The following is a 17,175-nucleotide window of genomic DNA, read 5'->3' as shown; positions in this document are numbered from 1 at the left end:
AAAAAAAAAAAAGAATTACTACTCTTAATGTAAAATTTCTGTTGCAGTTTTTATATGAAGTTCTCTAATAATTATCAGCATTTCATCAGAAAATTTGTGTTGTCCCTCCTAAGAATCAGTAGGCTCCATTTAGACATTAGAAATTATATTTAAAAGGCTAATTGAATTTGTAATACTTCATTTTGACCTAATAAATTATTTTTATTCTTTAAATATGGAAGACTTCACAAATTTGTGTGTTATCCTTGCACAAGAGCCATGCTAATCTCTGTGTCATCCCAATTTTAGGGTATGTGCTGCCAAAGCAAGTACTGACCTAATAAATTACTGATAAACCAAAAAAAAGTTTCTTGAATTAGATTTTCCAGGTATAGATTACTTAAACACAACTAAATATGTAGTTTAAGATAGAGGTTTTAGGCTGGGCGTGGTAGCTCACACCTGTAATCCCAGCACCATGGGAGGTTGAGGTGAGAGGATTGCTTGGGTGCAGGAGTGCAAGACCAGCCCAGGCAAAGTGACACGCTGTCTGTACAAAAAATAAGAAAGTAGCCAGGCGAGGTGGTACACACCTATAGTCCCAGTTACTCAGGAGGCTTGAGCCCAGGAGGTGGAGGCCACAATGAACTGTGTTCGCACCACTACACTGCAGCCTGGGTGACAGAGTGAGACCCTGTCTCAAAAAAAAAAAAAGAAAGCTTTTATTATTAGACCATGGGAGATTAGGTTAGAAGAATGATGGAGAGATACTTGTGAACTCCTGGAAGCAAGCGATCCTCCCAAAGTGCTGGGATTACATGTATGAGCCACTGTGCCCAGCCTAAAAGCTCCACCTTAAACTATGTAAGCAGTTATATGTATTTACTTTATGAGATACCCGTTTAAGTTACAGTTTTTACCTAGAAACTCTGATTCAGGAATTTTGTTATCAAGTTTATTGGGTCAAAACTATATATATATTGTTTTTCCAAATTAAAATGTATTTGAATTCATGAATTATTTGCATATTATAAGAGAAGAAATACAGTATGTTGACTTCTGTAACTTAAGTTCTTAGATGTTGGGTAGAGTTTTTAGCAAGACTAAAAAATAAATTTGTTGTCTGAGAATGGTTGTAATTTATAGGTCATGTAATTGTAAATTTTTTAAATTACAGTTTAACGTGTAATAGGAAATTGATACAGATTTTAATAACTTTATTTTAAATATTGAAAAGTTTAATTTTCTCTATTTGTGATTTCAAAATTAAATATTTCAGAAATTTTTAAGTTATTATTTCAAAAATCATAACCATATAGGCTTTATAAAGTCGTTCCTTATTAATTTGTTGAAAAATCATGTATTTTTATTCTTTTCTTTTAGCCACTTTTTTAAATGTACAAAAGGTATATCTTATTAAAAATATTAAGTATGTGTATCATATAATTTACCACAAAACTTAGTTACAATCAGGATTGTGAGAAGAGGAACAAACCTTGAATATCAAAGTAGATTTTATAGTTTAAAATTATTTTAGTCATTATTTTCTAGTTGAATGTAATGGTAGCTTTGTATTTCAAAAAGTGCAAAGAAGCAGATTTACAGTGCGATATTTAAAATGATTAAAAAGCTGAGCGCCATGGTGTGTGCCTTTGGTCCCAGCTATTCGGGAGGCTGAAGTAGCAGGATGGTTTAAGCCAGGAGTTTGAGATCAGCCTGGGAAACATAGACTCGGTATCTAAAATTAATAATGTAATTGAAATCATTAAAAAGTCAATATTAAATAGAAGATTTGCTTCAGTGCTTAAAACATAATATGTGTTATCCAAAGAAACAGAAACATTTTGATCTAGTGAGTAAACACGCGTATCAAATAAATAAAATGGCATATATAAACAGTTTACCTGGCTCCTATTAATCTTTGATTTTACAGCACCATAGAGCATGCTACAGGACTTGAATGGGTAAATAAATAGGATGTTCTCATAAATCAGGATCTCTTTGCTTTACCTAGCTTATTAGGGATCAAATAAGGCAGCATATATAAAAGCCATTTTTAAAATAGAAAAAAAATATATAAATATGAGGTTGTAGTCCATTTTAAGAATATGAAGTTTCGTTTGTAGCTATTTGAATCTTTGATTTAAAGTAAGTAATTTTTCTTGTGCTATTTTTTGGGTTCTTTTTTTTCCATGTAGGTTTCATGCCGCCTCCAGTTCCCCCACCTGTTGTGCCACCCCCTGCAATTCCACCAGTAGTACCAACATGTAAGTTTTCTACTTTTAGAGTTTTCTTTACTCATGGTAGTGTTAGTTTCAGTGTGTCAGTTCTCATTCTTGTGAATTACTGTTAATATTTTCATTATGAAAGCTTTAAGACAAATGCATGTTAGATAATTTCTGAAATATTAATGGTAAATGATAGTTCTTATTTAAATTTGCTTGATTGTCTTAAACTGTCTTATGATTGGTTTTATTTTAGTCAAAATTCAGAGAATGTCCTCTCATCCTATTTGTGTTTTTTTGTTTTGCTATGTGTATTAAATGTCTTAATGTTAGTCCAGTCCTGCCCCAGTCCTCCCTTTTTTTTTTCTCCTTCAGTTTCTTTAGTGTTTATGGGTTAATGGATTTTTTTACTTCTAGTCAGTTGCATTTTTTTTTTTTTGAAGTGTAAATTGTTTGGATGGTGGGAGACCTGTGTTGCCTCCCTGTCACATTAGTTTTGAGAGCTACTTAGCTTTTTGGCCCAGTATATCCCAGACAAATCTTGTGTTTTCCTCCCTCCAATCTGAGAGTCGGCCATTTTTCCTATTGGGGTACGTACGGTATCTAGAGAATTCACTCTGGGTACTAGATTCTCATTTTGCTCTTGGGTTTTCATTGAGTCTAGGAATTTTTAGTGGACAGAACTAGAAAATGTGCATTTTGAACAGAAAAAAATGAATAAGCACTATTAACAAATTAGCTACTTTGATTTTTATATTTGCCTGTGTTCTCATATACTGAAAACAGTAACATGATTGCTTTTCATTATTGTACAATACAGACATACACATAGTAGTTTGAAAGTAGTGTTACTGCCAACAAGGCTGCTGGATGAAACTAAGATTTTTCTCCCACTTTTTTTTATCCCAAAGGTGTATAATCATAACTAGGGATACATGTGCATGTATCTATAAATATTTGTTTGTTACATGAGTAACCTATATAACAAACCTGTACATGTACCCCTGAACCTAAAAGTTTAATAAAAAAATGTATAATGAAATTACTGTTTATCAGGGTTAACTGAAATAAATCTTTCATTTGTAGTTGTGGTGCCAGTTTCATATGTGATTTTTTTTTTTTTTTTTTTTTTTACATTTTTATGGGATATACACTCTAGCCTACTTGGTTTTGATATCTGTATTTTCTTTACTAGAGTAGACATTTCAAAAGTAATGCAACACAACAGTAAATACAGACATTTATTCATTTCCTTTTTCCTGTCATTGGACGTTACAGAAATGCTTAATATACCCTTTTAATAATTTTTTCATTCTAGTCTACTCTTTTTGTACATTAATTCTCCAAGCTTCTAAAAAACCTTTAGTAATTTAGGGAAGACTACCTCAAAAATTAGACTTGAAGAGTGTATGTGATATATAAAGATTTTAACTTTTGATTATCTAATTCATTTTCCTTGTATTCTTAAATTTTGTCTCCCTTTCAGTGTTTACATAGCTTTAAAATTTGGCCGGGCATGGTGGCTCACGCCTGTAATCTCAGTACCTTGGGAGGCCAAGGTGGGTCAGAATTGTTTTAAGAAAACCTAGAAGTAGGAATTAGTGGCCGGGCGTGGTGGCTCAAGCCTGTAATCCCAGCACTTTGGGAGGCCTAGGCAGGTAGATCACCTGAGATCAGGAGTTCAAGACCAACCTGGCCATCATGGTGAAACCCTGTCTCCACTAAAAATACAAAAATTAGCCGGGTGTGGTGGCTCACGCCTGTAATCCCAGCTACTCGGGAGGCTGAGGCAGGAGAATCACTTGCTGAGATCACGCTACTGCACTCTAACCTGGCCAACCCAGCGAGACTCCATCTCAAAAAAAAAGATAGGTTTAAAAGTGTTTCTTTTTGTTATTGTTGGTTCATTAGGAAGAATTGTTTATTATTTCTGAAAATTAGACAAAGTGTTGAGAAGTCATTTCTGAATTCACTATTCACAGAGGGTAACGAGAGCCCACCTCCCAATTTTTTCCTAGTTCACTAATTTTGGAAAATATGCAGTCAATTAATGGAAAAAGAGAAATAGTTGTGTGCCAGATGCTATCCCAGTTGCCTTTACTGTCTCATTTAATTCTCTTAATTCTCATACATGACCACAGATGGTTTTATTTTTGTAGCTCTTGTATGCTAACAGTTTTTCCCGGGTAATCTAGAGTTACATATGAAGATAAAACATTTCCTAAGTTCTACAAGTATGATTTTACAGTATTCTAAGTGACATAAATTGTACTAAAAATTTTAATTGTGTAATTATTTTATATTCCTCTGGTTGTGTTTTTTAATATGTGTGACAAATGCCCTTAGGGGTATCTCTACCCATTCTTTAAGATGGAAAGTTCATAGCTTCATATTTGTAGTCCACCTTATGTATTCTCATCTGATGAGTTTCTAACTTCATTTGATAAAAGGTAATGCTAAATGGATGTTAGGACCTTAGTACATTGTAATTGCAGGGGGATTGGGCAGATTTTCATACTCATACATTTCAGTCTGCACTAGTCATTTCTGTATGTTTAGACATTCACTTATCTGGCATTCCTAGAAAATTATTAATTTTTTTGTTACTAGAATTTACTTTTTTTGAGTGCTGGTCTTAACATTTTTGGTGAAATATTTCTGAAAATTGTTAGTTTTCCCTATTTTTGGATAAAGCTTTCTAAATGTAATTTAGCCTCTTCATGATGACTCATTTTGTCATTTGAGCATTGGTTATTATATATAGTGTGCTTAGTAATACAGAGATGCCATTATAAATTAAATACTCAAACTGCCAGAAAACTTAGCACATGAATTGACTCATTAAATCTGAAATATGTTTTTCTCCTTTTTAAACAGCTTTAGTGCAGCCGTCATTATCCATGACCCCGGAAACTGTGAAAGATGTTGGGTTTGGTAGCCTTGTTATACCGGGTGGCTCTGTTGCCAGCAATCTTGCTACTTCCGCTCTGCCAGCTGGAAATGTTTTTAATGCTCCAACTAAACAGGCAGAGCCTGAAGAAAAAGTACCTCATCTGATAGACCACCAGATTTCTTCTGGTGAAAACACCAGATCAGGTAAATAATAATAAAATTAAAAAAAAATTAAGTCTAAGCTAGGTTGCCCCTCTATATTTGTTGTTTAATTCTGGGGTAGCATGCATTTGTAACCACTTCAATCTACAAATGCTGAAATATTGCACTTTTTAAAAAAGAGATCACTATGTCCTAAAATTTCTATTTGAAAAAAGTGGCCTTCTGTTCAGGATAATCTGGATTTCAGTTCCATTAAGACCCTCACACCACCACCCCTTTTTTTCGTCTTATTGGAACTACTTCAATGTGTTGTCAAAATAATATTACACAAAATCTGTATACTTACCGGAAGATAAAAATGAACAAGTATTGGGTGTAAATAACTTCTACCAGGAACTTACTTCTAATAGGTATTATCCAGCTAGCTCTAGAAGATAAATATGGTGTTTGAAAGCAGTAAGTCCTTTTTCTGTAGTCTCACTGTTGGTACATTAAGAATTATGGTTTAGAGGCACTTGACCTTGATGCCTGTTTGAGTCTCTTCCAAGTGTGCTTTCCTTTCTTTTCTTTCCTGTCCTAAAGCCTTTTAAATCTCCACTTGTGTTCTTAAAAAAAAAAAAAAAAAAAAGAATTATGGTTTAGAAAGGTTTTTATTAAAGGTGGAAAATCAGTACTGACATTTTTGTTTAACTTAAAAAGATTTCATGTAGTAGCTAATGTACCTTGATTACTGGGGGATACAAGTAGCTGATTAAGCTAAAATTATTGGAAACTTTTGACTGTTATTTTGAGTTTTCTGTTTTCTTTTTTTTTAGTGATTCCAAATGATATTTCAAGTAATGCTGCAATTTTAGGAGGACAGCCACCAAATGTGACAAGCAATTCTGGAATTCTGGGAGTCCAAAGACCAAATGTATCAAGTAATTCTGAAATTCTTGGGGTCCGGCCATCTAATGTTTCCAGTAGTTCTGGGATTATTGGAGCCCAACCACCAAATATTCTAAATAACTCTGGAATATTGGGAATACAGCCACCCAGTGTGTCAAGTGGTTCTGGACTTTTGGGAGTGCTACCCCCAAATATACCTAACAATTCTGGACTTGTAGGAGTACAGCCACCAAATATTCCAAATACTTCTGGACTTCTGGGAACACAGCCACCAGCTGGACCTCAAAACTTACCCCCTTTAAGTATCCCTAATCAAAGGATGCCCACAATGCCAATGTTAGACATTCGTCCAGGACTAATACCACAGGCACCTGGGCCAAGATTCCCTTTAATACAGCCTGGAATTCCACCCCAGCGGGGAATCCCACCCCCATCGGTACTTGATTCAGCTCTTCATCCACCACCCCGTGGACCTTTTCCTCCAGGAGATATTTTTAGTCAGCCAGAAAGACCTTTTTTAGCTCCTGGAAGACAAAGCATAGACAATGTTGCTAACCCAGAAAAAAGGATACCACTTGGGAATGATAACATTCAACAGGAAGGAGATAGAGATTACCGGTTTCCTCCTATAGAAACCAGGGAAAGCATTAGTAGACCTCCCCCTGTGGATGTTAGAGATGTGGTTGGGCGGCCTATAGATCCAAGAGAAGGTCCTGGACGGCCTCCACTAGATGGTAGGGATCATTTTGGAAGACCTCCTGTAGATATAAGAGAGAATCTTGTGAGGCCAGGTATAGATCATCTTGGTCGAAGAGACCACTTTGGCTTTAATCCTGAGAAGCCCTGGGGGCATAGAGGAGATTTTGATGAGAGAGAGCATCGGGTTCTACCGGTCTATGGTGGTCCAAAAGGCTTACATGAAGAAAGAGGTAGATTTCGGTCTGGAAACTATCGATTTGATCCTAGAAGTGGTCCTTGGAACCGAGGATTTGGACAAGAAGTTCACAGAGATTTTGATGACCGCAGAAGACCCTGGGAGAGGCAAAGGGATAGGGATGACAGAGATTTTGATTTCTGCAGAGAAATGAACGGAAATCGTCTTGGACGAGACAGAATTCAAAACACTTGGGTTCCCCCTCCTCATGCTCGGGTTTTTGATTATTTTGAAGGGGCCACTTCTCAACGAAAAGGTGATAATGTGCCTCAGGTTAATGGTGAAAATACAGAGAGACATGCTCAGCCACCACCTATACCAGTACAGAATGATCCTGAACTTTATGAAAAACTGACATCTTCAAATGAAATAAACAAGGAGAAGAGTGACACAGTTGCTGATATAGAAAGTGAACCAGTGGTAGAAAGCACAGAAACTGAGGGGACATAATCATCACTCAGTAGGTAAAAGATACCTTTTGTAAAGTTGTCATCTCTCTGTAATAGATAATGGCTGACTGGACCATAGTTGTTCACTTTTGTCTGCCAGAATTAAGTTAATCTGATGTTCATGTTCACCTTTCTCTTAAAATAATTGTACAACTGACTTGTATAGACATTGTTCTTAATATGAACATGGTAGGTAAACTTTTTTTTTATTTTTCTGATAAAATATAAATGTTGGCCCCAGATTCTTTTAACGTCAAGGAAATGAATAACAGCTTGTCAGAGACTTCCTATGGAAGAAAGAATTTTTTAGATAACTATCATTAGGTTGGATATGGTAATAGATATATTTCAGAATAGCAAGTCGTGGTATATCTTATCCATATCTTTAGGCTGCTGCAGAATTTTAAGGTTATAGATAAAGCTGTGATATTTTATGCAAAGACTGGCTCTAGGTATTTGAGGAGCACAATACAGAGATTTTAAAAAGTGATTTTGTAAAATCTACACTATGGTCTCTGTTTCTCCAAAGTAAGTGTTTGTGATTTGTTCCTCATACTGCAGTGAGTAAAAAAGACACAAGAAAACAACAACGTAAATATTAAAGTACGTTTCAATGTTGGGTGAATTTTGTTTTTAGATGCCAATAAAACTTATTTGTTTGATAACAGTGTTCTAGGAATTGTATTTTTTTAACCTATAAATTCTTAAAACCTTGAATTATTACTAGCATGTGCTTATATTTTGCAAAAGCTTTCTATCGTAACAACAATGAAGAACTATGTGGTGGAAAAAGCATGTACTTTGATATAAAAATCATGCAGCCTCCTCAGTATGTGTATGATATCTGTGTATGTTTATTGTGGAAGTCGTGTAGCTTTTTTCTGTTTCTCTGTATGTCCGTCTTCATGCACATACAGAGAAAATAGAAAGTTGAAAAAGTTTAGATAATAAAGTAGTCTTTAAAATCTGGTAGAAAATTGGAGAATGTGGGTAATTAACATGGTAAAGTTATAGTTAAAGCTCTTAGTCTTGATGAAGGTAAAATAAGAGATATTATAAAGAGATACATCGGTAGTTTGGCAGTTCTATTTTTAATATAGATAAGCAGGAAGCCAGTTTTAGCATGGAGCCAAATTTCACATAAATGCTTGCATTGCTTTGTTTCACACTATATTTGCTATTCTGCATAGGTAGTACTGACACTAAAGTACTCACTGGTCACGTGCCTGGAGTTAATTTCTTAATTACACAAAATGTGTAGTGGTGCTGGTGTACTTAAAGACATTAGTATGTATACCAGGAACAAAATACCCATTATGTGTTTTGTAGGACTCTGGATAACACTGTAGCCTCCAAGGTAAACTGAGTAGGAAAAAATTGGGGGTTGGCTTCCTGTTTGTTTTTGCTTTTAATTTTTATTTGCTGTTTGTTCTCGTTTAGGTTTTACTTACATACACAGATATAACACCATTGGTGTTTTTTAGTTTCTAATGGAAGGCTTTTATTTGGTTCTATGAATAGTCATTTTGTTTCCAGTGCCTTCCCAGCAGCAATTCATCATTTGCTCTGTTTATCCAAAATTTCTAAGCAAAGATAGCTCCAAGAAATGATAGAATACACCAGACATTTAACATTGGATTGGTCTTGCCTAGCTCTGATGACCTAGAGAGCTATAAAAACTTTAAGGTTCCTGGCCAAAAATAAAAGACTTACAAGTTCTGAACAGAGATAGTACAGTATTTAGTTATTTAGAAAAGTAAAGAGTAAAAATATTTAAATGGTATTTATTTCCAAGGTAATTCAATTCAATCAACAATTTGAGTTGGTTTCAGCTCTTTTTTCCTTAGGGTAATGAGGAAAAACTTTTACATGGATGCAAAGTTTTAATGTTCAGGAAATATTGGCTTTGCCCTTAAGGAAATTGTATTGGCTGAGATTTCTCTCAAACTAGTTTAGTTGTGTTTACCATTATTAAAATTAAGTGACAGTCACTTGGATTAAGTAGCAATGAAAAGCATAAGACTTTCTAGTGATTTTTGATGCCAAGCTTTTTATCACTGTTGGGCCTTCATGTGTGTACTTAAAAAAAAATGTGCAAGCATTGCACTGGTTTAAAGATTCTAGTGGTGAAAGTTACCTAACCAGTTATCCTTACCGTATCTAGAAACCAATCTTGGAAATGTGTGATGACACTCTTTTAAAATAGTTGAAAGAAGTTATCATGTGCTTGTTCTTATGTCCTTGTTTTTTGTTGTATAGAATTTAAGTGAAAGGAGATTATCTTCATTCAGAATTTTCAAAACTCATAATTGCATTTGCCATTTTTTAAATGATAGGGAGAAAAGTTAATTATCTTACTTTGATACATTTGGCATAGGACCTATCACATTTTTTATGCTTTTGGTCACAATTTTGTCACTAGAATACTAGCAATTAGAAATGTGCGAGGAGTAACCTAACCACTTTAATACATTGGTTTGAAGTGTTGCAAGCAGTGATAACTGGACACCAAATCACGTAGTGTTTTAATTTGTGACATGTTAGTGATATGCCTTTCTGCAGTATTAGGAAACAGAACCCCTGATTTTTACATTTTTGTCTGTATTTAAACATTTCATTAAACATTAACTTGTGTTCTTAGCATAAATGCATACACTGATAGAAACTTACTTTGCATCATATTATAGGTAGAATATTCCTTTATTTTAATTTTACTTCAATAAAGGGTAGACAAATAATTTGAAAGTATTGGAAGATGAAAATACTAGAAGTGTGAAATTATTTAAAACTCTGGAAGTAACTCCATATAGTATTTAATTGATAAAAATGCATTCATTATTTAAGCTATTGCATTCTTACCAGAGCAGTTCCTTTTGTCCTGAGAGTTTAGTTGCTTCATTAAATTTATTTGCCATTTTTCACTCATATGAAATATTATAGTTTAAGGAGCCACACATTTAGGGTTGTTTGGGGGTTAGGGGATGTTTTGTAAATTTAAAAAGGAGAAGTCATCTTTTTAATTTGAAAAAGTACTTTTTAAATAAACACTGTATTTCGTGGGATATAGGGTGCCATTGATTGTAAGAAACACCATTCAGAAGTAGACAGTGTTTCTAATATGACATGCTAGTGATTATAGATACATTCCTAATTCAGAGATAAATGTGAAGTTTCTTAGTATCAAATAAATACAGTATTATTGAAATGGACTTTCAGTTTAGTGAGAGTATATGAACATTACTGTTACTCAGTTAATTTGAATAAATTTTCTACCAGTCTAAACTTTTTTTTTTTTTTTTGAGATGGAGTCTCGCTCTGTCACCCAGGCTGCAGTGCAGTGCTGTGATCTCCACTTACTGTAAGCTCTGCCTCCCGGGTTCTGGCCATTCTCCTGCCTCAGCCTTCCAAGTTGCTGGGACTACAGGCACCTGCCACCATGCCCCGGCTAATTTTTTTTGTATTTTTAGTAGAGATGGAGTTCACCGTGTTGGTCAGGATGGTCTCGATCTCCTGACCTCGTGATCCACCCGCCTCGGTCTCCCAAAGTGCTGGGATTACAGGTGTGAGCTACCACACCCAGCCCAGTCTAAACTTCGATACACACACACACACACCTCACCCCAAGTGATTTAGAGAATATTTTGTTTTTCCTCACTATTATATCTTTTATATATATATATATATATAAAAGATATCTATTAAGCTTTCTGTTCTTTATATATATATATTAGCTATCTAACATAAATATATATCCAACATAATATATATTTGTTAGATGGGCACAACCTGTAATGAACAAGAAGATTCTAAAATTAAAACTTCTTTATACCTTATGTGCCTTCATCACCATTACTTTATTGGGTGCTATATTAATTAAAATACTTGGCTTTTAACTTACAAAGAAAACTTTAACATATTTCTCTTTAAAAATATCTTACTTACATAATATATAGAAAGGCAAGTATCTTTATATTCATTTTTAAGTTAGGCAAAATAAAGGTCTAAATTATTTGAAGTGGTCATACTATGGTGTGGCACAGAATTATAAATCTTTAATATTGTTCATGCTGTCGTTTTATATATGATATCTTTTAAACTAACAAATTGTAGACACTGAAAATTTGTTACATCTGAAGAAAAATATTAGTATAATTTTTAATGGAAGGTTTAAAAAAGAGAGATGTCTTGATATCCAGCGAAACTTTCTAAAACTAGAACATTTTAAAATTAAGAACTCAGATTGTTTTCTTTTGGTGGAAAGGCATACTTTAAATACGGGCACATAAATATTGAAAGCAATTTGAGATGTCCTCTCTCTGTGGTCCTCAGGCAGGAAATATATAACAGAATCATCTGTGGAGCTCTCTGAAAATATTTTGGTGGGGGGATGGGGAGTAGAGGATGATCACCACAGACTTACTAATTCAGGATCTCCTGAGGGTGATAAATATATATATATAAAATAAATGCATACACGCACCTTCCTGTGTATATATGGTTTTTTAAATCCCCACATACCACCATTTTAGATATATTAAAATATATACATCTTTATTATACTGTGCACTTGAGATTCTTAACATTTTTTAAAATTCAGATATTTTAGTTACATGAAAGTATGTTTAGTGTTTCAACAAAGCATACAGTTAACTGGCAGTTGGTGTTGGAGGATGAATCAAAAGTAGAGAAGTCAGTTATCACAGCTTAAATTTAAGCATTAATCTAAAGATGAGTTATAGCAAGAAAGGGATGGAAGGAAGCATATGAGATGGTTTTGTAGGGAAGTATTTTTTTGTTATGCAAGTGAAACTTTTTAATGGAATACCTCAAGGAAAATTTACTTGATACATGTAATTAAATGTTTTGATTATAGAAAGAATCTCTTTGGAACAATATTTTAAGTGTTCAGGGTCTAGAAGTAATGTTATTAGTAAGACTACTTAGATGTGCATGTCAAAACTAATGCAAATCAGTGATTTATTTGGGCATGAGCTTTGCTTAGGCATTTTTCATCCCCTCCACTTAAGTTCCTCCTTTTTCATCAGGCTCTTTTGCTCCCATATATACACTTAGAATGACTCGGGCTTCTTCTTGTCAAGTTTATTCACGATACAGAACAAATATTCTAATTAATTTGTAAAATATATATTGTATATCAAGGGATGGAATTGTGCTAATGGGCTAATTTCATATTGTATGGAAGACGTTAGATGCTTCAGTTATTGAGAGTGTTTTTGCATGGAGCTCAATAGATAGTTCAAGTATATTGTATTTGAACAGCAGTGGTGGAAATACAGCACCTGGTCGTCCTGTGTTTTGTTCCCTACCCTCTCCCGCCACTTCCATCCCCACCCCTGTGGGCAGCTATCATTGTTTTGTTTTATTTTTCTGCCTTTCTCAGAATTAGCCTCCAGATCCTTCTCATAGAGCACTCCAGGCTCCTTTTTGACCCCATCATTCCAGGCAAGGACTATCAATTGGATTTGTTGTTTGCATTGAAAGTCATTTGCTGCCCCTTCACTCAGTGATTATTTCTGACATCATTTCTAGCATTTAATTACCTCAAGTCTATGAAATAAGCTTTCTGTTCTGTAAATGACCAGCTGAGGAAGAAAACTAAGAGGAATGGAAAGACTTAACATTATTGGAACACTTTTTAAAATAGCACAAATTTTATTGCCCTTGGGTTTTTAAAACTGCCTTTAACAACAGCTAGATGTGTGGCTTTGGACAAGTTACTGAGCCTCTAAACATGATTTGTTATTAGCTAATCTGAGGGGCTATTTTCATTATTAAAGATAGTATTAGCTAATACTAAATGCACACATGCTATGTGACAGGAACTGAAATAATTGTATTACCTGCACAATATGATCCTTATGACCATCCTGTAAGGTAGTTATTACTTCACTGTTTTTCTGAAAAGAAACCCAAGTCACAGATTTAAGTTACTTTGCAGACTCACAGTTTTTAAGTATTGTAGTGAAGATTTAAACACTGTGTACCAGATTCAAAAATTAGTGTGTACCATCTGATAAAGTGCCTGACGTGATAGAGGCTCACCAGATATTAGGCAGTGTATATGCAGAAAAACATAACCCAACCAGCTGTATGTTTACAGCCACAATTAACCACCAAATTGTTTTCATTGTTACAAACATAGATGGGGCTATCTCCTTTTCCTATAGCTAATTACTTAAGTTTGATTTTCTTAGATCTCCTTTCTTTTTCATTTTTCTTTTTCTGTTTCTTTTTTGTTTTCTTTCTTGAGATGGGATCTCGCTCTGTCATCCAGGCTGGAGTGCAGTGGTGCAATCATCGCTCACTGCAGCCTTGAACTCTTCTGCAGCCTTGAACTCTTCCCAGGCTCAAGTGATCCCTTCTGCCTCTCCCTTTGCCTCCGCCTCCCAACATGCTGGGATTATAGGCATGAGCCCCTATAGGCACCTGGTCCCTATTTTCATGATAGTTTTTTTTTTTTTTTTCCCTTAAAGTTATACCATGGCATAATATTTTTAAATTTCTTAATAACTGGCTATTTTGGAGGCAGGCATTTATGTTAAGATTTCTTTTTGAATACACTTTTTTCCTGCAAATTAAATAAAATTTAACACTCATATCTTTTAAAATGCTTGGTAAAGCAGAGCCAGTGATTGCTTACAAATCTATATTTTAGGATTTGGTTTTGGCAGCTTCTTTCCAAAATTTAACATTTATACACTGCATGTATAACTGAAACCTAGTACCATTTTCTTGTGCATAAAACTCCTATTTTAGGAATATTCCATGGCTTGAATTAAACGAAATGTGTCATTTTTATACATAGTAAGCATTTAGTGTTAGTGTTTATTCACCACTTACATTCATATGAAGAGTTTAGAAACTAGTCTTTGTCCTTGGTGGCAGTGGATAATTTACAGTTCTTTTACCTTATTAGAATATATAACCTGATTTTGTTTTATTTTTTTTTCAAGTCTTCTATTCAAGTCACTAAACTCTTCATACAAGGTTTAATCCACAGCATGTCATGATGCTGGCCTTTGATAACTTTTTTCAAGAGTCCTTGGACAGATGACCATTGTGGCCATATTCTTACCTAATCCCCACATTGGAGAATGTGTTTATCAAGTTTATGAGTTATATTTCCACTAATCTTCGTAAAAGTAATTATCTTGCTTATTACATGAAATAAATGTTCTTGCACATGAACAAGCATTTTTTAATAACGAGTCTTTATTACTGAACTAAGTTTATACGTTAGCAAGGGTTTCAGTAAAATTTATTGAATATTTTAATTACAGCCCTCTGTTTTCATACATTTTGGCTAGCGAAATAGTCTGTTACCGTAGGTTTAATGCACTCTGTACAAGGAGAGAGGGTTTTGAGGGTGGAGAGACTTGAACCTGTAGTGTGGCAGGCATTCTACAAAATATATTTCAGAAATACCCTATTTGGTAGGCTTTGTTATCTTTTCTTTACAAGTAAAGAGGCGAATTCAAAAGATGCCTATGGTTGGTTACACAGCTTTTGATTTGCATAGGTATTTGAACCCAGGTTTTGCTGACTTCAGTGCTTTACTGTAAAAGATGCTTTTTTAGAATGGTAGATTTTAAGACATGGTGTGTGTAATTAGTTTCCTGGGCCTCCTCCAACAACATAGAAAAAACTGGGTAACTTAACACAACATTTATTCTCTCACAATTCCAGAGGCCAGAAGTCCAAAATCAAGGTGCCAGCAGGGTGATGCTCTATGAAGGCTCTAGAGGAGAATCCTTCCTTCCTTCTTCCAAACTTGAGGCATTTCTCAGCAATCCTTGGTGTTCCTGGCTTGTAGATGCATCACTCCAGTATCTGCCTCCATCACCCTGCAGCTGCCTTTCCTTGTATGTTTTTGCTTCATCTTACCTCTGTGCATGTCTGTGCTTGAGTTTTCCTTTGCTTATGAGGACATCAGTTATGTTCGTTTAGGAGCCTACCCTATTCCAATGTGGTCTCATCTTAATTACATCTACCATGACCTTATTTCCAAATAAGGTTACATTTTCAGACATGGTAGTTAAGATTTTAACAGATATTTTGGGGGTGAGAGGACACAATTCAGTTGATAACAGCCTGTGACAAAATTGGGTAAATTGACAAACATCTTAAACACACAACACAGTGGAAGAGGCAGGCACACTGTAGAGTGATGAAATGCATCTTTCTAGAAATTCCATTTTAAAATTATTTTGTGTTATGAAATTTAAATACCTAATACATATATTACCATTAAACAGGATAGTCAGCACTACCTAATTTTTTAGCTGAATTTGTAATGTCCATACGTCTATGTTTCTTTAGTAATACTTGAACTAAAGGAATTTGCAAAGAAAACCCAATAATATTAGTATTACATAAAAAAACTAGTTACTGTGGATTTTTCTTCCATCCAGAAATAATACTGACTTTTAAAGGTGGAGTTTTTAGACTTCAGTAAACATAGCTACCCTGAAAATGTGCAGTAAGTTGTATCTTTTCACTTCTGTATGTCAGTGCTTTGAAAGAATGGACAATGTTAGCATTTTGTTTTGTCTGCTTATTAAAATTTTCTCCCTAGTGTGATGTGGCTATCATTTTGCCATTTCAGTGTCATGTTAGAAATGGTTGTTTTATTTACCAAATAAATTAACCAATTTGTTCAATATTTTATATATTAGAAGGTTAATACTTTTTTACATTTTCTCACAGTTTATCTAGCAAAATTTATTTGATTAAGTAAAAAACAGCTTTGGGTCTGACTGAAATCCAACTTATGTAAGTATATAGGTCCTTACTAAGTAGGTGCCTTTTAACAAGGACCCCTATAAGGTTTGTTTTTTTTGTTTTGTTTTGTTTTGTTTTGTTTTTTTTGAGATGGTCTCGCTCCGTCACCGAGGCTGGAGTGCAATGGTGCGATCTCGGTTCACTGCAGCCTCCGCCTCCTGGGTTCAAGCAATTCTTCTGCCTCAGCCTCCCAAGTAGCCGGGACTACAGGCACGCACCACCATGCCCTGCTAATTTTTGTATTTTTAGTAGAGACGAAGTTTCACCATATGGCCAGGCTGGTCTCGACCTCCTGACTTTGTGATCCGCCCACCTCAGCCCCTCAAAGTGCTGGGATTATAGGTGTGAGCCACCGCGTCCGGCCCCCCATAACTTACATAGAAATCTGAATGGAGGATTCTGTTTTTTGTTCTGTTTTGTTTTTGAAGAGCACCAAAGCAATTAAAACACTGCTTGGCACATGGTACTATGTAGGTATTCACTGTTGCTTTAATTGTCAATAATGGCTATTGGAGACTGGGACATCTAAGTGTTGTAGATTAATTGCAACCAGTTAAGGAATTAGGTATGCAAATTTGAGTATACAACCCAAAGTTTGGGGAAAAATGGAGTTGTATAGTTCTATCTCCAAAGCCTCAACTTTTTGAGCTCTATTTGTGTTTCTGGTCCTTAGTACCAACCTTTCAACACAGCTGTCTAATTCACTAGGCTATTGACCTGCTTCCTGTCATCTCAGGTGGTGGGTCTATCACGGAGAGATGACTGTGATGTAATTTCAGGAAAAATGATTAGCAAGTTTTCCTTCCTTTTGTTAATTGTCTAAATATGTCGAGATAGTAATAAT

The 17,175-nt window shown here is 34.9% G+C and overlaps 1 protein-coding gene and 1 non-coding gene across 10 annotated transcripts in view; one reads left to right on the top strand and one right to left on the bottom strand.

Moving 5' to 3' along the window:
- SCAF8 (SR-related CTD associated factor 8) overlaps positions 1-17,175 on the top strand; it is a 249,609-nt gene that overhangs the window by 91,444 nt on the left and 140,990 nt on the right. For 5 of the 9 annotated variants that reach the window (XR_004184579.1, XR_004184577.1, XR_004184580.1 and 2 more), the window contains exons 19-21: positions 2,178-2,246; positions 5,082-5,300; positions 6,074-7,544. Coding sequence is in view for 5 of the 9 variants with exons in the window: in XM_031667701.1 (XP_031523561.1) it covers positions 2,178-2,246; positions 5,082-5,300; positions 6,074-7,530 (1,745 nt within the window). In the remaining 4 variants the exon portion in view is untranslated. Of the gene's footprint in view, positions 1-2,177; positions 2,247-5,081; positions 5,301-6,073; positions 8,195-15,236; positions 16,128-17,175 lie in introns of those variants that run through there. The other 4 variants (XM_031667704.1, XM_031667703.1, XM_031667700.1 and 1 more) reach the window with 2 other exon arrangements.
- LOC116275516 lies at positions 209-312 on the bottom strand. The gene has a single exon (XR_004184643.1). It is a non-coding gene; the product is annotated as a U6 spliceosomal RNA (small nuclear RNA).

The sequence above is a fragment of the Papio anubis genome, chromosome 6 (assembly GCF_008728515.1).
Source record: "Papio anubis isolate 15944 chromosome 6, Panubis1.0, whole genome shotgun sequence".
Lineage (NCBI taxonomy): Eukaryota > Metazoa > Chordata > Mammalia > Primates > Cercopithecidae > Papio > Papio anubis.
This window is presented reverse-complemented; position numbering and strand designations above follow the sequence as displayed.